The sequence below is a fragment of the Delphinus delphis genome, chromosome X, assembly GCF_949987515.2.
Source record: "Delphinus delphis chromosome X, mDelDel1.2, whole genome shotgun sequence".
In the NCBI taxonomy this organism is placed as follows: Eukaryota; Metazoa; Chordata; class Mammalia; order Artiodactyla; family Delphinidae; genus Delphinus; species Delphinus delphis.
Window position 1 is genome coordinate 36,577,568 of NC_082704.1, and position 21,552 is coordinate 36,599,119.

Sequence of the window (21,552 nt, forward strand, 5' to 3'; positions counted from 1 at the left end):
CCTAGCCTTTCAGTAGACAACCATCATTTAAATCACTTGTTCTTAAAAGGTGTGATCTTACGGAATGCCTATATGTCATAAGATAGAATGAGGTATTATACTTCAAAAACTGCAAAACATTGGTTCTTTTCCAATTGGCTGAAGAAAATTAAAGTATATTGTTCCACATTTTTTAGTTTTTCTCTTGTGAAGTTTTCCGTAAATTTTTGGCACCAGTTATTGCTTATCAACCAGTGAGCATTAATGAATACTAAAACAAATGACCAAATTTATTTGTGCACATTAACAGAAAAACTCAGATTATCACACTTACTTCAACAGCTTATTTTTACTGCAAAAAGTTACTGTTCTATATGGTGAAACTAATGGTATTTTGTGTTGTTCTGCCCCTGAGCAAATTAAGGACCACCAAGTTAAATAAATCATTAGAAAGGAACTGAAATGTGAAAATATTCAGTGTACTACTTTGCTTATAGGCAGCAAAGACCTACCAAAATCCACACATTCAATTTCATGACTATTCTGTATGACACCTTTAGGCTGTAATGAGTAAAAAGCAGTTAACACTTCTCTTCAACAAAATACAAATGTCAGGTAGACTGTTACTTCCCTGAAAGCTAGGGAGAGCCAATCAAGAACAGTCTTGTGCAATAGTTTCCAACCAGACAGAGGCATGTTTTTCTCTTCCTCTGTATTTTCTAATACTTAAAGCTATTAAAATTGACATGTATGGGACTCCCCTGGCTATCCAGTGGTTAAGACTCTGCACTTCCACTGCAGGGGGCACGGGTTCAATCCCTGGTCGGGGAACTAAGATCCTGCAAGGCGCATGGCATGGAAAAAAAAAAATTGACATGTAAAGTTTTGTCAATCATAGGTTGAAGGGAGAATGTAAGTTATGTTCCTGGGATATTTTGTCCTCTGAGTAATGATGTGTGCCTTTTCCCCTTATAGGCATGCTGCAAAGGAATGTAGAAGAGATAGAAGTTTTCGAGCATCGTCATTACAGGGAGCAGGAATGCAATGTCAGGATTGCTTTTGATTGAATGACCCTATCTTCAGCATGCTGTTTTTGGATTATACATTACCTACAAATTTTGATGGTGTTTGTTAGAGTAGTATTTACAGTTAATATTTAATCTTTGGTGGCAATAAAGGCTGCATGTATTTTTCCCCCACTTAAATATTGTGCTGTTGGCAATGATACTGTAGTTTGGCTTTTAGTATTAGCAACTCAAAACTATATCAGCTCTTCTGTCTAGACAGCAGCCTATTTGATGTTGACTCTGTGTGTGCAATTCATGGCTTACTCTGCAAGATTCCATATCTTACCGGCAGCACGCATTGTCCTTTTCACTCCAGCCAGATCATAAAGAAATGTTTGCCAAAAAATAGATGCCAACCAGTCTTGACTGGGTGCCTGTTAACATTCAACGTATAGTGTTAGCTACTGTAAAGTTTCTCTCGTCAAAAGAACTTACTGTCTACTTTGAGATATACTTAATGCCTGTCTGTATAAAAAAACAGTATAGACAATACAAGGAAGTGTGTTATGAAGTACAGAAAGTATGCTATAGAAATTCAGAGAAGGGAGGAAGAGTTAGGATGGATTTGGGACTTGATTTAGGTTATTTAAAAAAGGGTATGGTTCAGGCAATTGGTTTATTTTTGATGTCCAGATAATCTGGTGTTTTACTTGGTTTTAGCATATGATTTATAGTTGTGGGTTTTGTGTATTTGTTTATCTGTTTTTCAAGAAAAAGCATTGTTCTTAGCTTGGAAACAGTCTGATTTCTTGTGTTTCATGTTTTACCTAAGTCATAAATAAAGGCAAAGCTCTGAAAAATAAAAGTATAACACTAAAATAAACTACTTAAAAGTTTTTGAGTGACTAAAGCTTAATTGCCTGTAATTCCTGAGCTGAATTTCTGTTGTAGTGACTGAACATGAACATCCTGAAGGGTACATATTATGGAAAGAATATATTTTTGAAATGAGTATTAGTGATTTACATCACCTTATGAGTAAACCAAATATCAGAACTTACATGGCCTCTTTCTTTCCTACCCACACTTCTCAAAGTAGCAGCTTCTAATCAGGTAAGTTTTCATTACCTCTCAAAATTACAGAGACCATTTAATTTTATGGATGATTTCTGTAGGTAAACAGCTTTTGAGTATTATCTTGAGTAATCTTTAATGTTTGAATACAATATTATTATCCTAGATAAAGATATTTCCCCTATTGTTTTTGGCAATTCAACTCTTGTAGCCTGTGAATACGTTAAGTTCCACATTCAGTAAAGAGAACATAGTATATAGAAGGAAATACTGGATTTATTCTTGTCCCTGCTTAATTAACTGCACAGATAATTTCATTTGGAGCATTATCTTTTGTCTATAACATGAAAGAGTTGGACCATATGAAGATTTTCCCAACTGGAAGAAACTAGTTTTCATTTCTCACAAGTTTTTTGATTCCTTTATGTCTTTTCACTACCAGTACTTGCTTACTGTAAACTTCCTCAGTAAAATAAAGAAAGAGGAGGCTACAGTACTCCTATTGACTTTGCATTGGGAGTTCTAATATTTTTTTTCCAGGACATAAAAGAGGCATGTGATACAGAGTAAAGTAAGTCAAAAAGAGAACAACAAATACCGTATGCTAACACATATATATGGAATCTAAAAAAAAAAATGGTTATGAAGAACCTAGGGGCAGGATGGGAATAAAGACGCAGACCTACTAGAGAATGGACTTGAAGATATGGGGAGGGGGAAGGGTAAACTGGGACAAAGTGAGAGAGCGGCATGGACATATATACACTACCAAACATAAAATAGATAGCTAGTGGGAAGCAGCCGCATAGCACAGGGAGATCAGCTCGGTGCTTTGTGACCACCTAGAGGGGTGGGATAGGGAGGGTGGGAGGGAGAGAGATGCAAGAGGGAAGAGATATGGGGACATATGTATATGTATAACTGATTCACTTTGTTATAAAGCAGAAACTAACACGCCATTGTAAAGCAATTATATTCCAATAAAGATGTTTAAAAAAAAGGCTAAAAAAAAAAAAAAGAGGCATGTGAATGGCAAGTGACTTCCAGGTCAATGCAGTAATACTGTGGGTTTACTGGTAGATCTCAGTGTACTGTTTGGAGCCTTGGACTAAATCGTTTTTAAGGTTCCTTCTGACTCTAGTTCTAACATGTGTCTAAAAGACATGGCATTGTTGAACAGATATTAATTAAAAGATCAGAAATAACCTATTCTTGCAAGTAATTTTAAGGCTACATTTATGTTAGGTACTGGAATCTTGAGACCCCTCTCCCCCACAGCCATTGTTAAAGACCAACTAAGATATTAGCTGAAGGAGAATTCTTAAATTTGTCATGCTGACACTTTCCCAGTGCTTATCTACTTTTTTTGTCCTCTGAAAAAGACAGCATTTATGCTATCTCATTTGGAGGATTTGAAAGACATGCACAGTTGTTTACTCTTAATATTAGATGAGTGATGCTATCCCTCTTCAAGAGAAGATTTTTGGTTTTAGCATCTTCTTTCATATCTGGAAATTATAATTGCTTCATAATGTATTCATCAGAAGTGTGCTGTGAACAAAGCACCTAAAAAGGACAAAGCCTGAAAATATGTCTATGTTAAGGAGGAACTTCTGGCTTAATTAAACTAACCTTGTTAAATTGTCAGAAAGACACATGAGGCATATTTTTCAGTTTGTCATAAATTCTGGGGGCAAAATTGTGAAATTACCTCGTGCTAAGATCTCTGTGCCCATGAATAACATCTAGAAATCTCAAAGCTTTTAATATACTGTCTGATATCCTTTTGAAGTGGGGAGAGGATGCTGTGGGGAAATGGAATAGCTGTTATTCCACGGGTAATAAATTTGGCAGAGCTAGAAATAGCCTGGTTTTCCTTCTAGCGCAATTTTCTGAGTATTTGTCCCTTGGTACCTACCACTCGGACTGGCTACAGTTATACACAGGTACATAGAGTACTTCCTTATGACCTTGCTTTGTAGTTGTAATTCCACTCCATGTATGTCTTTTTAGCCATTCATTCTCCACTCATCCCACCTAGTGGATTTGTAATGTAGTGTGTATCACTTCAGTACCAATAGAATGTATGTTTTATAGGAAGCTGTATACAAGTCTGGTGTGGTGGTCAGTGTAGTAATCTGTTCCACCCTTTGCCACCTTCCCAGGGGACAGACACACTAGCAACTTTGGTGTATTCTTCCATTTCCTTGTTGATCAATGTGTCAATTGGACAGTTTGGTTGAGCAGCAGAATTCAGCCCACCACCATATAGGATTTACTTAATGCAGGTTATGTTATGACCCACACTTTGTTTTTGCTTAGATTCCATCCCTGTTCTGTGCCAAAACCACAAAATGGTGCATGTTAGAGCTGCATTCATTCACCTGGGTGCTTCAAGAGCACAGTCATTTGCATATGCTAGGTCTTGGGTAACTCTAGTACTTTCCATGACATTCTCATCTGTTAGAAATTCTCAGGATAGGAAGTATGATGTCTTCCAGTAGCTGCTGTTTGGTCTTATCCTCTAACTTGAGTGTGGCAATACAGACAGTTTGAATAAGTCTGAACCTACTGGATAAACTTGGAATATTTGCTCATAGATGACCACGCTGCAAGTGATTTTAAAACCATTCTTTTGGGCTTCCCTGGTGGCGCAGTGGTTGAGAGTCCGCCTGCCGATGCAGGGGACATGGGTTCGTGCCCTGGTCCGGGAGGATCCCACATGCCGCGGAGAGGCTGGGCCCGTAAGCCATGGCCGCTGAGCCTGCACGTCCGGAGCCCATGCTCCGCAACGGGAGAGGCCACAGCAGTGAGAGGCCCGCGTACCGCACAAAAAACAAAAAACATTCTTTTGTATAGTACTTTGTAGTCACCCTATTCTGAAGAATTATTCCCATTTTACAGATGAGGAAACTGGCCTAGACCAGTTAAAGAATCTTAATGAAACTTACATAGTCTTGTAACTTGCCAAACAAAAGTTCAAGTCCAGGTTGCCTACTATGTTATATTGTCAATAACTGTGGGAACTGAGAATCCAAGCAGTGTGACCCCCCCCAAACCCATGATCCTTTTCTTCTTTGGCTCTTTGTGATATAAGAAGGGTTCTCTTTAATTAAAAAATATATTGACTAGGTAATATAATCATGTGGTTCAAAATTCAAGAAGATAAAGTGAAAAGTTTTATCCCTCACCATCCAGTTCCCTTAACCCGGAATCATTTACTTATCACTGTCTTATGTTTTCCCAGAGGTATTTTATTGCCTATACAAGCAAACACATACATATATTCCTTCTTTTTTAAAAACTAAAATGGAAGAATACTATACACATCGTGCTGTACCTTGCTTTTGCACTAAATATATTTTAGAGATTGTTCAGTAGCAGTCCATAGAGAACTTTGTCATCTTTGGTACTGCTGCATAGTTTTCCATTGAATGGATGTATAACATTCATGGATATTTAAGTTGTTTCCAATATTTTGTTATTATAAACAAGGTTGCATGACTAATTTTATATATATACAAAATTTTATAATATATATAGTTTATAAAATTGTATAGCCTATAATTAGATATGTACACATAAAATTAATTTCTTGAGGATACATAGTATTGAGGATAAGTTGAATTCTTGCTTTAAATTGTGCATTTATGATTTAAATTGTATCCTCAAGTTGCCTTCCACAGAGGTACCAATTTATGTTTCTACCAGCAGTGTACTGAGAATGCCTGTTTCCCCTCAATCTCAACAAAACAAGTGTGTTCTCAAACTTGTGGATCTTTACTAATCTGGTGGGTGAAAAATGTTATTTTAATGTACTTTTAGAAAATAAACTTTATTTTTTAAGAGAAGTTTTAGATTCACAGAAAAGTTGCATAGTACAGAGTTCTGTATTCCTCCACTCAGTTTTATTTAGTGTTAACATCTTAAATAACTCTGGTATATTTGTCACAGCTAATGATAGATGTGATAATGATAATGATAGATAGATTATTAACTAAAGTGCATAATTTATTGATATTTCCATATTTTTTTACATAGGGCCCTTTTCTGTCCCAGGATCCCACATTACATTTGGTCATCATGTCTCCTTTGATTCTTTTGTGACAGATGCTCAGACTTTCCATGTTTTTGATGACCTTGACAGTTTTGAGGAGTACACATCAGGTATTTTATAGTCAGTGTACTTTGAAATTTACATGTCACTTGTGAGATTAAACATCTTTCTTTTCATGTACTTAAGGACATTTGTATTTCCATTTCCGGGAACTAGGAGCCCATTCTCTTAACCACTGTGTTCTACCACTCTCTTGATTCATTGTAATTATCAATAAAAACATTCATGGGCCTGAATACACGTGGGTTTCTGATTCTCAGGATAGGAAGTACAATGTCTTAGCCTCTGTTAGAGACAGAGGAGAACCATTTGTGCTAGTGACGTGGTCAAACTTGAGTCTGATCACTCTGGTAACACTGCAGAGGATGAACCAGAGGCTCGACTGGAAACAGCAGGTAGGTGGGATGCAGGATAAGAAGTCCTTGAAAGCAGAAGCAGGGTTGATAGGGACACATTCGAGGGAAATTAGAGGGGCCAGGATTTGGTGATACTGGATGAGAGAGTCAAGAAGTCAAAGGCGACTTCTAGGCTTATGAGCTGGATATTTTGGATGTTACCTTTAACCTATACAAGAAATCCAAGAGAAATACTTGAACAATTCACAATATACCGGTTGCTCAGTACGTACTCTGGGTTCCTAGCTATGCGAGACTACAATTCCCAGAGCCCTGCGCTCCACCACAATCCCCTTAGAGTCGGCCGCGCAGAGTTCTGGGACTCGAAGTCCGCGGCCTATTTACCCAAGTTAGAGCTAGGGGCCTGTGGAAACATGAAGAGGTAAGGGCTTGTCTGAGAGCAGACGGCGAAGGGAGGTCTGTTCTATCTTTTAACTCTTCAAGTGGCTTTTGTTACTTTGGGTTTGGGGTTATGTCACGTTCTGGGGACGCGGTTTCGTGTGAGCGGGAAGACAAAGGAGGAGGGAAAAGGGGAGACGGGCTGGACAGGCCTGTAGGGCGAAGTTCAGGAAGGGCCGCCGCTGCTGCCGGTCCCCGTAGGCATGTCCTCCCGGCACAGGCACCTAGGCAACGGCGCCGGCCCCGGGACGGATGCCGTGACTCCTTCCTATTTCAGACGGACCTACCCAGGTAAAAGGGTCTTGGCCGCTTGATGAAACCGGCCTGCGCCGGAGAAACGCGGGCCAGCTCCTCCCTGTCCCGCCCTACCTCCACCCCATTCTCAGAAAGGGGCCCAGGGTGGGCGCGTTTATTCGCAGTGTTTGTGTGTTAAAGAGGACTTTCTCGGGCTCAGAGACCATGTAGTATTTTCAGGTCTTAAAGTAAGCAAGTGATACTTTGTTGTTACAAATTTAGAAGCAGGGTGCCAAACCGGTTCCACGTACTGTAAGAAAAGAAAGGCACCGCTGCGAGCGGTTCCCCCTACTGGTTCTGCAGGAAATGGCAGCTTTAACGTGGCTGGTCTTTGTTGAAAGCCTGAGCTTACAATTATTGACAGTACACAAAGCCTTTTTAAAGGATCCTCATTAAATTAGTTTTGTATTCATTCTGCAAGTAGAATAATCACTCTGGAATAGAGCGGTGCATTTAAATTCTTACTGGTATAATGCTCTCCTGCACTGTCAAGTTTCTGCCTCTTTTTCAAAAAAAGTTTCTGATTTTCCTTGTCTCAAAATGACTTTTAAAAAATGTTTATGATATCTTTCATACATGCAAAATAATGTATATATACAGGTTAAGGAATAATAATAGACTCGTACTCACTACAAGCTTTAGAAACAGAACATTACCAGTATCAGTAGCATGGATGCTGTATCATTTGATAACAGCAGTATCATCGATACAGTATTCATAGAACATTACCAGTATCAGAAGTCCCTTGTGTGCCCTTCCCTGAGTGCTTCTCTTCCCTCCCTGAGGGGATCACTAGCCAGCATTTTGCGTTAATCATTCCCTTGCTTTTTTCTTTTTAAATAGTTTTATCACATACGAATTTATATCTAAACAAAGTGTTGCTAGTGTTATCCAATTTTCAACTCTACGCAGACACATATTACATGAATTTTTTCTGTGACTTGCTTTTTTTCACTCCACATTTCTTTTTGAAATTCATGTGTACTGATGTATTTAGCTATGGTTTATTCATTTCAAAGTTTCTTTAAACTTAGCAGGAACTTTCAGAATTCTAAACAATAAGTAACGATTAAGATACTGAAAATGAATTTTTGAAAACCCTGGGCCTATGGAGACTTTAAAATTTCCCAAAGTTGGTATAAGTCTGTCTAAAGTATGGGAATCTTGCTTATAATTATGGGAGATACATCTTTTACGTCTCATCATAACCCCAGTAGTAAAGGGCTATTTTTTTAAGAAAGGTATTTAATATTTATTTTCCTCATGGAATTAACTCACTTTGTTTTTGTCTTTTATAATCATTTGTTGCACACTTAAATGGTCCTGCTATTTCTTTACACTCAGAGTTTTTAATTATTTAGGGTTAGTTAGCTCATATTAGCATTACCTAGATTTCTACACAGTAGTGCTTAAGCTGTAAAATGTTATGACCCCCTTGATCTTTGTTTCTATACTCCCTTCTTTGGTAATCTTCTCCTCTCTCACAGCTCCAGATCCTGACAACACAGATGACTAAAGATTTCCATATGCAGCCTCAGACTCTTATCTATGCAACAGTTCTGCTATCACTTTCCTTTTAGCCAGTATCACATTGTCACCTCAGACTCAATATGTCTTTGGAGCATTCCTGATACTTCATGTTGGTATTTCAATTGTAATAGGTAGTTGACTCAACACGGCTAACACAATAATGACTTCCCTTTCCCAAACCATTTAGTCCATCTGGAATTTCCTCTTTAGTTCATTGGTCCCATCTCTCAGTTACACAGCTTGAAATTCAGGGTTATCTTTCACTTCTCCCTTACCCCAACCTTCAAAAGGCCTTTCTCATCTAACCCTTCCTTTCAGTTTCTATTACCACTCCAGTTTGTACTTCCATCACCTTATGCTTGATAAATTATAGTTTCCTAACTAGTTCTTCTGGTTTCTTTCTTACTATTCCATACTATTCCATAGGCTTATTATAACCACATTCATTTTCCTAAACCATCGCTTGTACCATGTCACTTAACTACCTAATAAATTGCTTTCTACTACGTGTACATTAAGGTCCAGACCTCTTAGTTGGTGTATTTAAGGCCATTCACAGTCTGAGTCTAATTACCCTTCCGACATGATCTCCCAAGGCTCCCATACATGAATGCCAGCTAAATTGAACTTCTTATTATCCCCCAGAACGTATTTCTGTCTCTTCATACTCGTTCTCCCTGTTCTTTCCTTCATCATACTCAATCCTTCAAATGCCAGTGTAAGAATTACCTTTCCCAAGTCTTCATTTACTACCTTGCCTCCCAATTATCTTTCTTCTGTGAACTACTGATTTGGCATATGCTTCATAAAGAAGATATAAAAGATATAAAATCTTTCTTCCTCTCTCTCTCCCTCTGTCCCTCTCTCTCTCCCTGTCCTTTTCCCTCTCCCTCTCTCTCCCTCCCTCCCTCCCTCTCTCTCTCTCTCTCTCTCTCTCTCCCTCCCCCCCCCTTCCCCTCTGCCCCGCACATGCACTCAACACATAGGTATCTGTTACCTTCCCCTAAATAAATTGCAAGTTTTTTGATGATAAAGACTCTGTCTTGAATATCTTTGACTCCATCAGTACCTAGCACAGTGCATTCATTGTGTGTAAACAGGTATTTAGTTAATGTTTGTGGAATGAATGATAAAGGACAACAAATAGAGAAGTGTCTTTGAACAAATGGGATCACTAATGGTAGATAATATAGATAAAGAATATATTTTGAGATTAACTGTCTCTTCTACTTTCCACATATATTCTTGTATCTATTCCAGGGTAAATAGCTGTGTGAAGAGTGATGAGCATGTCCTGGAGGAGCTGGAAACAGAAGGGGAGAGGCAGCTGAAAAGCCTCCTTCAGCATCAACTTGATACCAGTGTCTCCATTGAGGAGTAGGTATTGGTTTTGCAAACAGACGATCATAGACCCTCACCTCCAGGTGACAGACGCCTCTTGAAGTCTGGATGTAACACTCCTCTCCCAGCCCGCTTTCCTTGGCAAACTTCTACTTATTAGGCAGGGTTTTACTTCTGTGTCTCTTCCTCTAGGAAGCCTCCCATATCCCACTCCGTCTGGGCTAAGTACCTTTCCTGTATCTTCCTTTAACATACATAGCACTTATAATCCAGTATTATCATTGCCTGTTTACTTGCCTCTCTTCTACAGTTCTTCCACAAAAGCAGAAACTGTTTTTATCTTTTTTACTGTTTAATCCTCAGTACCTGGCACAGTCTCTGATGCGTAGTAGGTACCCAATAAATAAATATTTGATTCAGTCATTAGTCCTGGATTATTGGTGGAGTTCCATATCATTACAGTGGTGCTTCAGCCTAGAAATAGTATGTGAGAGAGAAATTGCCACTGAGTTTCATTGTGCCTCTTAATGGCGAGCCCCATTTCTGTGAATTGTGGTAACCTGAAGATGTCCTTACTCTCTTCCTGCTTGTTTTGCAGATGTGTATCTAAGAAAGAGAGCTTTGCTCCTGGTACTATGTACAAGCCCTTTGGGAAGGAAGCAGCTGGGACTATGACTTTGTCCCAGTTCCAGACACTGCATGAGAAGGACCAGGAGACTGCTTCTCTCAGGGAACTAGGGCTTAGTGAGACAGAAATCTTGATTTGGAAGAGCCATGTTTCAGGTGAAAAGGTGAGTGGGGCAAATTTTTTCTGGAGAACAAAAAGTAAGATCTTTTCATTTTGGTACTGAGAACCTTTTCATTTTTAGTTCTCACAACACTGAGCTTTGTGTCTGAATCTTCTTTGGTTTTTAGGATAGGGACCTTGGTAAAAGAGAAGCGGCTCCTTGACTTTTTTTTTTTTTTTTTTTTGCAGTACGCGGGCCTCTCACTGTTGTGACCTCTCCCGTTGCGGAGCACAGGCTCCAGACGTGCAGGCTCAGCGGCCATGGCTCATGGGCCCAGCCGCTCCGTGGCATGTGGGATCTTCCCAGACCAGGGCACAAACCTGTGTCCCCTGCACGGCAGGCGGACTCTCAATCACTGCGCCACCAGGGAAGCCCCTGCTTCTTGACTTTTTTCCCCCTAAACAAATGGGATTTTATTTATTTTTTTTAATTTTATTTATTTATTTTTGGCTGTGCCATGTGGCTTGTGAGATCTCATTTCCCTGACCAGATGTTGAACCCGTGCCCTCGGCAGTGAAAGTGCAGAGTCCCAACCACTGGAGCGCAGGGTATTCCTGCTCCTTGACTTCTTAGCTAACATGTCTGTAAATGACCATTTCTGGGCCCTGATCATTTTCTTTCTTGTTTAAGCCATCAGATTGTCACTTTTAGGGTGTGTCCTCTGTGATATATGCCATCTCATTTCTCTTATTTCAGAGGGCGAGACTTAGGGCAACCCCTGAAGCGATACAGAACCGTCTTCAAGATATTGAGGAAAGAATCTCAGAGCGTCAGCGCATCCTTTGCTTGCCACAGAGATTTGCAAAGAGCAAACAGCTGACCCGGCGAGAAATGGAAATAGAAAATTCTTTATTTCAGGGAGCTGATCGTCACTCCTTCCTCAAGGCTCTTTATTACCAAGGTATGTGATCGCCACTGACTTGATATGTTCTTTCACTGACAGGAAGATTTAACATCAGGGCATTAACTATGAAGAGTTAGTGAAGGGAGTAGGGGAAAGATGAACTATTGCTACTCTTGAGGAATGTATAGTCCCTTGAGAAAGACAAATATGTACCTAGTTAGTTGCAGTACAACATGAAAATTGCTATTGTAGAGACGTGAATAAAATGCTGAGGGGACACAGGGATAGAACATCTAAGTCTAACTGGGGGAGTCAGGAGTTGACATTTGTACCAAGTCTTGACTGATCAACAGGCACTTGTCAGGTAAATAGTGGGGAGAGGGCATTACAGATAGTGGGTGAGTAGGAATAGGATTGTGAAAGAACCTGGTGTGTCTAGGGAACAGTGAAAAGTTCAGTGTGGCAGGAAGTATAGGACACAGTGAAGACTGACAGGAGATGACGCTGGAAAGGTAGGTGAGGCTAGATTGTGAAGGGTCTTTAGGTAGAACTATAAACTAGCACAAAATATATAGATAAATGGTGTGTGTCTTAACCAGAAAGAATGGGTTTAACAGGTAAGTTTTGCTAGGCACTGTGGAAGGTATGCAGAAGTTTAAGAAATGGTTCCTGACTTTGTGCCAATTGCTGGTTGGAGAGAGAAACATAACATTTAGTAACAATGCTAGATACAGTTGTTAAGGGCTGTAGGAGTTCAGAGGAGGGAAAGGCCACTGTGCATTGACTGGCATTACTGAACATGGCCTCTCAGAGGAGGTAAAATTTAAATGTTCTTATAATACCACCAAGTCTTCAGGAGAGGGAAAGGCATTTCACTAGCAGCAGTTGTCGCAAGCACTATGGCATGTTTGGAGTTGTCATGAGAGACAAGGTTAGAAAGGAAGCTAAAATTTTTGAACTTTATTTGGCAGGTAGTATAGACCTATACAGAGTTCGTTATTCAGTTAGTCATTTTGGATATGGTTAAAGGTCTTTGAGCCAGGGGTAACATGATAAAAGCAGTATTTGAAAGTGATTAATCTAGTGGCCAGTAAGTAGGATGCACGAAAGGGAGAACTGGAAGCAGAACAATTTAGGAGGCATTACAGTCATTTCAGCAGGAAGAGCTGACTAGGATGATGGCAATGGAATTGGAAAGAGAAGTAGGTATGATTGTAAGAGACATTACAGAAGAAGAATTGGTAAAACTTGTTGACTGAGAATGAAGGTCAGTGGAGAGAAATGTGTCAAAGATAGCCCAGGTGCTTCAACGCTGTGTAATTTAACAGTCGGCAAAATTAAGGAAGCCTTTATGGGGAAATTTTGAGGAAAGATGATGAGTTTGATTTTAAACATGTTAAATTTGTGAGACCGCAGGATCATCAAATGCAGATATCGAGGAGGCTGTTGGAAATGCAGCAGTGAAGCTCAGGGGAGAGGGCACAACTAGATCCATAGAATTGGGGCTCATCTATGCTTAGACCATAGGTAAAGCCAACAGAATGAATGAATGATTTGTTAGAGACAGAGAGACCATAGACATGGAAGAGCAGTGGTGAAGGAAGGAAAGAAAGAATGAACAAACAGCCTTTGGTGGAGAGACATTTATAGCATACTGATTAAGAACATGGGCTCTGGAGGCAGACTGCTGGGAACATCCCGGCTCCCCCCGCTTACTAGCTATAAGATGTTGGCAAGTTACTGCTCTATGCTTCATTTTCTTCATGAGAATATTAATGAGAATATTAATAGTAGCTATGTTTTAGGGTTGTTAGGAGAATTAAGAGAGGTAATACATGTGAATCACTTAAAGCAGTACCTGGTATTTGGGGTGGGTGGGTGGTATATGAATCTGTTCTGTTTCCTATCTTTGAAACTCCTTGCTTTACACCTTCACAGCATACCACAAAAAGACAAGTGCAGACAAGTACATGACCTCAATGAAGAGGAAGATAAAATTAGGCACAAAAGGCAAGTCGAGAGTTTTCTTACAGTGTTAGATTTAGGAATGTAACCTAGGGTCCCAGACTTCTAAGTTGAGTTCTTATTTAATTCCATATTCAGTATATGACAATGTTTATAGGACATGATCCACAGGGAGCATATTATCCTGATACAGAATATTAAAGAGAGGAGTTAGTAGAAGTTGTAATAAAGCTTTTACATTTAGTGTTGTTGATATTTTTCTCTATACCTTTAAGTTATTATACCAGACATAAAATGACCTTAATGAATTTTAGATCCTATTTTGTAACTAATTCTGAATACTTTTATTAATCAGTAACGTATAACTATTGATGATGATATAATAGCTAATATTTTACTTTTGAAATGAACTTAAAATAAAATTGCCTGTTTATTTGGGGGGGGGCTATGTGTACAATTCTGTGAATTGTAAATCGTGTAAATCACATAGATTCATGTAACCACCACCACAATCAGGATAGAGAACAGCTCTATGGCCCTCAAACTTCCTCATAGTATCCATTGATAGTCACTCCCAACTCCACCCATAATCCCTGGCAATCACTGATCTATTCTCCATCACTGTGATTTTGTCTTTTAGAGAACGTCATATGAATGGAATCATACAATATATAATCTTTTGAGAGTGACTTCTTTCACTCAGCATAGTGCCTTTGAGATTCATCCAAGTTGTTGTGTGTATCATTCATTTTGCCGAGTAGCATTCCATTGTATGAATGTTCCAGAGTTTGTCTATCCATTCACCCATTCAAGTGCATTTGGGCTGTTTCCAGGTTGTGGTGATTATGAATAATACTGATATGAATACTCTTGTACAGGCTTTTGTGTGAACATAAAATTTTTATTTCTCTAAGGTAAATATCTAGGAGTGGGATTACTGGGTCATATGGTAAGTGTTTGTTTAACTTTATAAGAAACTGCCAAACCATTTTCCAGAGTGGCTGAACCATTTTGCATTTTCACCAGCAATGTATGAGAGTTCCAGTTGCTCTACATCTTTGTCAGCATTTGGTATTGTTGGTATTTATTTTAGTTATTCTAATAGCTGTGAAGTCTTATCTCATTGTAGTTTTAATTTGCATTTCCTTAATGGCTAATGATGTTGAACATCTTTTCATATGCTTATTTGCCATCCTTATATCCTGTTGCTAAAGTGTCAGTTCAAATCTTTTGCTGTTTTTTAACTGAGTTGTTAATTTTTTCCTGATGACTCTTGAGAGTTGTTTATGTATTCTAAACACAATTCTCTGTTGGATATATGATTTGCAAATATTTTATCCCAGTGTGTAGCTTGCCTTTTCATTCTCTTAACAGTGTCTTTTGCAGAGCAAACTTTCTTTTATTGTGGTAAAATATACCTAACATAAAACTGACCATTTTAACTATTTTTTAAGTGTATTAAGTATATTCACATTGTTCTGCAACAATTGTAACCATCCATCTCCAGAACTTTTTCATCTTCCCAAATGGAAACTTTTTACCCATTAAACACTAACTCCCCATTCTCCCTTTCCCTCATCTCCTGCCAACCCCCATTCTGCTTTCTGTCTCTATGAATTTGAATCCTCTAGGTACCTCATGTAAGTGGAATCATAGCAGTGTCTTTTTGTGTTTGGCTTATTTCACTTAGCATAATGTCTTCAAGGTCATCTATGTTGTAGCATGTATCAGAATTTCCTTCCTTTGTAAGGCTAAATACTATTTCATTGTATGTATCTACCACATTTTGTTTATCCATTCATCTGTCAATAGACCCTTGTGTTGCTTCTACCTTTTGGCTATTGTGAATAATGTTGCTGTGAACCTGGATATACAACTATCTGTTCCAGTCCCTACCTTCAATTCTTTTGAATATATACACAGAAGTGAAATTGCTGGATCATATGGTAATTCTATGTTTAATCCTTTGAGGAACCACCATACTGTTTATAGAGGCTATACCATTTTAAATTCATACCAGCAATGTACAAGGGTGTCTTTTGCCCATTTTTTAGATGAGTTGTTTATTTGTTGTTGAGTTGCAGTTCTTTATATATTCTGGATATTACTCCCTTATCAGATATATGATTTGCAAATATTTTCTCCGATTCTGTGGGTTGCCTTCTTAGTCTGTTGATAGTGTCCTTTGATGCACAAAAGTTTTTATTTTTGATGAAGTCCAATTTGTCAGTTTTTTTTTTGTTCCCTGTGCTTCTGGTGTTATATCCAATAAATCACTGTCAAATCTAATGTCATAAACCTTTTTTCCTATATTATCTTCAGAGAGTTTTATAGTTTTAGCTCTTATGTTTAGGTCTTTGATCCATTTTGAGTTAACTTTGTATATGATATAAAGGGTCCAAATTCATTTTTGCATGTTTGATATCCAGTTTTTCCAGTACTACTTGTTGAAACGACTGCCTTTCCCCATTGAATGGTCCTAGCATACTCTCTGAAAATCATTTGACTATAAATGAAAGAGTGTATTTCTAGGCTCTCCATTCTATTCCATTGGTATGTATGTCTGTCTTTATGCCAGTACCACACTGTTTTAACTACTGTAGATTTGTAGTAAGCTTTGAAATCAGGAAGTGTAAGACCTCCAACTTTGCTCTTCTTTTTCAAGATTGTTTTAACTCTTTGGGTCCCTTGAGATTCCATATGAATTTTAGGATGGATTTTTCTTTTTCTTTTTTCTTTTTTTTTTTCGGCCATGCCGGGCAGCTTGTGGGATCTTAGTTCCCCAACCAAGGATCCAACCCAGGCCCACGGCAGTGAAAGCACTAAGTCTTAACCACTGGACCACCAGGGAATTCCTGGATTTTTCTATTTCTGCAAAAAACGTCATTGGTATTTTGATAGGATTGCTTTGAATTTGTAGATCACTTTGGGCAGTACTGACATCTTAACAATATTAAGTCTTCAATCCATGAACATGGAATGTCTTTGCATTTATTTCATTTATTTGTATCTTTAATTTCTTTCAGCAACATATTGTAGTTTTCAGTGTACAAATTTTTTTGCATTAATGCAAATATTTTAAATTTTGATACAGTCCAGTTTACGCATTTTTTCTTTCATGGATTGTGCTTTTTTTATGTCTAAGAACTCTGTCTAATACCAGATTATGAAAAAGGATTTATTCCTTTACTTTCTCTTTTTTTTAAACCTTATTTTTTATTTTTATTTTAAATTTTTGGCTGCATTGGGTCTTCGTTGCTGCACATGGGCTTTCTCTAGTTGCGGCGAGCAGTGGCTACTCTTCGTTGCAGTGCGCGGGCTTCTCATTGTGGTGGCTTCTCTTGTTGCAGAGCACGGGCTCTAGGCATGCAGGCTTCAGTAGTTGCAGCACGTGGTAGTTGTGGCTCACGGGCTCTAGAGCATGGGCTCAGTAGTTGTGGTACACGGGCTTAGTTGCTCTGCAGCATGTGGGATCTTCCCGGACCAGGGCTTGAACCCGTGTCCCCTGCATTGGCAGGCAGATTCTTAACCACAGCACCACCAGGGAAGCCCTATTCCTTTATTTTCTTCTAACAGTTTTATGGTTGTATATTTTACATTTAGATCTATGATCCACTTTGACTTACTTTTTACATAAGGTGTGAGGTTTATGTTAAAGTTCACTTTTTTGCTTATGAATGTCCAATTATTCCAGTACCAATTGTTGAAGAGAGTATTCTTTCTTCATTTACTTGCCTTTACATTTTTGTCAGAAGTCAGTTGACCATATATTTGTGTTAATAATTAACATGATAGTTAATGGTGAAAGACTGAAATCTTCCTTCCAATACCAGGAATAAGACAAAGATGTCTACTCTCACCACTTCTATTTACAGTGGAATGAAATTAGAAATCAATAATAGAAGGACGTTTAGGAAATTTACAAATATGTGGAAATTAGACAACACTCTACTGAATAACCAAGGGATCAAAAAGAAGTTAAAAGGGACATTAGAAAATACTTTGAGATGACTGAAAAAAAAATAACAAAACTTAAGGAATGCAGTAGAAGCAGTACTTAAGGGGCTACCTAAAGCTGTAAATGCCCATATTAATAAAGGAGAAAAGTCTCAAATTTATAATCAAAACTTCCACCTTAAGAAACTACAAATCTTTGTCCAAACCCACAGAATATACAATACCAAGAGTAAATGGTAATGTAAACTATAGACTTGGGGTGATTATGATGTGTCAGTGTAGGTTCATCATTTATAACAAATGTCCCACTCAGGTGAGAGATACTGATAATGAGGGAGGCTGAGCATGTGTGGGGGCAGGGGAGCATGTGGGAAATCCCTGTAACTTCCCCTCAATTTTGCTGTGAACCTACAGCTTCTCTAAAAAAATAAAGTTTAATGAAAACAAAACTACAAAAAGAAGAGCAAACTAAACCCACATCAAGCTTAAGGAAGGAAATAATAAAGATTAGAGCAAAAATAAATGAAAAAAAGAATTAAAAAATAGAGAAAATCAAGAAAACCAAAAGTTGGTTCTGTGGAAAGATCAACAGAATTCACAGTCCTTTAGCTAGACTTACCAAGGAAAAAAGGGAGACTCAAATTTCTTGTACCCTGTTCTACTTTGATTCTTTTTTGCATGGAATATCTTTTTCCATCCTTTTACTTTCAACCTTTTTTTTTTAAAACAAAACAAACCAAAAAAAAGTGTGTCTCCTGTAGACAGCAAATAGTTAGATCATGTTTTCTTTTTTAAATCATTTTTTAATCCATTCTTCCAATTATGTAGAGTGTTAATTTATATTTAATGCATTTAAGTGGAGTCTGTTGTTAAGGTAGGATTTACATCTGCCATTTTGCGATTTATTTTCCGTATGTCTTGTATCTTTTGTTCCTCTATTATTCAGTTTATTCCTTCATGTTAAATAAGTTTTTACAGTATGTCATTTTAATTAACTTGTTGCTTCTGTTACTTTCTGTTACTCTTTTAGTAATTGCCCTGGGAATTACAATTAACACCTTAGCTTAAACAAATTTGTATTAAAGTGCCAACTTAATTTCAATAATATTAAAAAACTTTGTTCCTTTTTAGCTCTGTTCTCTCCTTCTTCCTTTGTATTATTATTGTCATACAAATGACATCTTTCTAGATTTTAAGCCCACCAACAGAGTTTTATAGTTATTGCTTTACACAGTTATCTTTTAAGTCAGATGGAACAAGAGTTACAAGGACAAAAATGTTTATAGTGTCTTTAATGTTTACCTATGTAGTCAAATTTACTAGTGTCTTTGTGTGAATTTGAGTTACTGTTTAGTGTCCATTTATTTCCGTCTGAAGGACTCCCTATAGTTTTTCTCATAGGGCAGATCTTCTACTGGTGAACTCTGTCAGTTTATGTTTATCTTGGGATGTTTTAATTTCTCCTTTAGTTTTAAACTATAGTTTTTTGCTGGACATTGAATTTTTGGTTGGCAATCTTTTTCTTTTAGCAGATAAAATATGTCATCTCACTGCCTTTTGGCCCCTTGTAATTTCTATTGAGAAGTCAACTAATAATCTCAGGACCCCTTGTCCATGGTGAACCTCTTTTTTCTCACTGCTTTCAAGATCCGTTTTTCATCTTTTGCTTTTGACAGTTTGACTACTTGTCTTAGTGTCTCTTTGGACATACTCCACGTAGGTATCTTCGTGTTTATCCTACTTGGAGTCTGTTGAGGTTCTATGATGTATGGATTAATGTTTTTCATCAATTTGGGGAAGCTTTCAGCCATTAACTCTTCAAATATTCTTTTTACCCCTTCTTCTTCTTCTGAGATTCCATTATGCATGTGTTGGTATGCTTGCTGGTCTCCCATAGGTCCCCAAGGCGCTATTATTTTTTCTTCATTCTTTTTTCTTTCTGCTCCTCAAATTTAGTAATCTTCGTCAGATGAGGTAGTTGACATATCTTCAGGTTTGATGATTCTTTCTTCTGTCAACTCAGATCTCCTGTTGAGCCCCTTTAGGGTATTTTTCATTTCAGTTATAGTACCGTTCAACTCGAAAATTTCTATTTGATTCTTTATTATAACTTCTATCTTTATTTTTATTCTCTGTTTGGTAAGATATTCTGAAATATTCTTTTATTTCTTTATAAAATGATTTCCTATAACTGTTTGAATAACTTACGATAACTGATTTAAAGATTTTTCCTGAGAAGCCCAATGTGCTTCCTCAGGGGAGTTTCTATCAGCTCTTTCTTTTTTCCTGTGTATGGACCATACTTTCTTGGTTTTGGGGGGTTTCGTTTTGTTTTTCTCAGTGTCTTTGTCTTAGTCATCTCAGGCTGCTATAACAAAGTACCATAAACTGGGTGACTTATAAACAACAGATATTTATTTCTCACAGTTCTAGAGGCTGGAAATCTAAGATCAGGGTTCCAGCATGAACAGGTTCCGATGAGAGCCCTCTTCTGGGTTGCAGACTGCTGAATTCTTGTTGGATCCTCACATGGTAGAGAGCAGAGAGAGGAACCAAGCTCTGATGACTCTTATAAAGGCACTAATCCCATTCCTGAGGGTTTCACTCTCAGGACCTCATCTAATCCTAATTACTACTCAGACATCCCCATCTCCTTTTATCATCACACTGAGGTGTAGGGATTCAAGATACGAATTTTGGGGGGACACAAATATTCAGTCCATTACAGTCTTATAATTTTTTTTGTTGAAAATTAGACATTTAAAATGATATTATGTGACAACTCTGAAAATCAGTCAACCCCTCCCCACCCAGTGTTTGTTGTTGTTGCTATTTGTTTGTTTAGTGATGTTCCTAGACCAATTCTGTCAATTTTGAATTCTTTGTCATGTAAAGCCACTGAAGTCTGTCCAGTTAGCATAGTGGCCCACTAATGATTGGAGAGTTTTTCTTAAATGTCTTGAATCAAGAACTCTACCAGCCTTTACCAAGGCACTGTGTGTGTCTGCGTCTGTGTGTGTGTGTCTGTGTGTATCTGTGTGTGTGTGTGTCTGTGTGTATTGGGTCACTCCTTCAGTGCTCAGGCGGCCAGTTTGCAACTTGGTCTTCAACTTCACTTCCTGCTTATGCAGAGCCTCAAGATCAGTCATAAGTGAGAGATTAGTGACTTCTCAGGCCCTTACTTTCCTTGGCATATGCATAGCCCTGCACGTGTACCTTACCTTCTAGAGTCCCAGGAATATGTCTGAATATTTCAAAGCCCCCTATGGATATCTCATTCCCTATTTTTCTTTCTTTTTTTTTAAATTGTGGTAAGAATACAACATGAGATCTACCCTCTTAACAAACTTTTAAGTGTACAATACAGTATTGTTAACTATAGGCATAATGTTGTACAGCAGATCTTTGGAACTTAAGTCATCTCATATTATTGAAACTTTATAACCATTGAATAGTAACTCCCCATTTTCCCCTTTCCCCTGGCAACAACCATTATACTCTTGGCTTTGACATTTGTGATTTCAGTTCTTTTGGATAAATACTCAAAAGTGGGATTGCTTTATCATATGGTATTTCTATTTTTAATCTTTTGTGGAACCTTCATACTGTTTTCCATAGCAGTCATACTATTTTACATTCCCACCCAAAGTGTACAAAGATTCCATTTTTCCAGATCCTCACCAACGCTTGTTATCTCTTATCTTTTTGATAATAGCCATCCTTACAGGTGTGAGATGATATCTCATTGTGGTTTTGATTTGCATTTCCCTGATGATTAGTGATGTTGAGCACCTTTTCATATACCTGTCGGCCATTCATATATCTTCTGTGAAGAAGTGTCTATTCAAATACTTTGCCCATT

The 21,552-nt window shown here is 38.0% G+C and overlaps 2 protein-coding genes across 4 annotated transcripts in view; both read left to right on the forward strand.

Moving 5' to 3' along the window:
* NUP62CL (nucleoporin 62 C-terminal like) overlaps positions 1-1,852 on the forward strand; it is a 73,446-nt gene extending 71,594 nt beyond the window's left edge. Inside the window, exon 11 of the mRNA XM_069540336.1 lies at positions 955-1,852. Within this exon, the coding sequence (XP_069396437.1) occupies positions 955-1,046 (92 nt within the window). The 3' untranslated portion in view covers positions 1,047-1,852. The remainder of the gene's footprint in view (positions 1-954) is intronic.
* A 5,056-nt stretch (positions 1,853-6,908) lies between these two features.
* Positions 6,909-21,552, forward strand: part of RBM41 (RNA binding motif protein 41) — a 66,409-nt gene continuing 51,765 nt past the window's right edge. Inside the window, exons 1-5 of one of the 3 annotated variants that reach the window (XM_060002253.1) lie at positions 6,909-6,954; positions 10,056-10,172; positions 10,735-10,927; positions 11,621-11,825; positions 13,707-13,778. In XM_060002253.1, coding sequence (XP_059858236.1) covers positions 6,947-6,954; positions 10,056-10,172; positions 10,735-10,927; positions 11,621-11,825; positions 13,707-13,778 — 595 coding nt within the window. In that variant the 5' untranslated portion in view covers positions 6,909-6,946. Of the gene's footprint in view, positions 6,955-7,044; positions 7,263-10,055; positions 10,173-10,734; positions 10,928-11,620; positions 11,826-13,706; positions 13,779-21,552 lie in introns of those variants that run through there. The other 2 variants (XM_060002252.1, XM_060002254.1) reach the window with 2 other exon arrangements.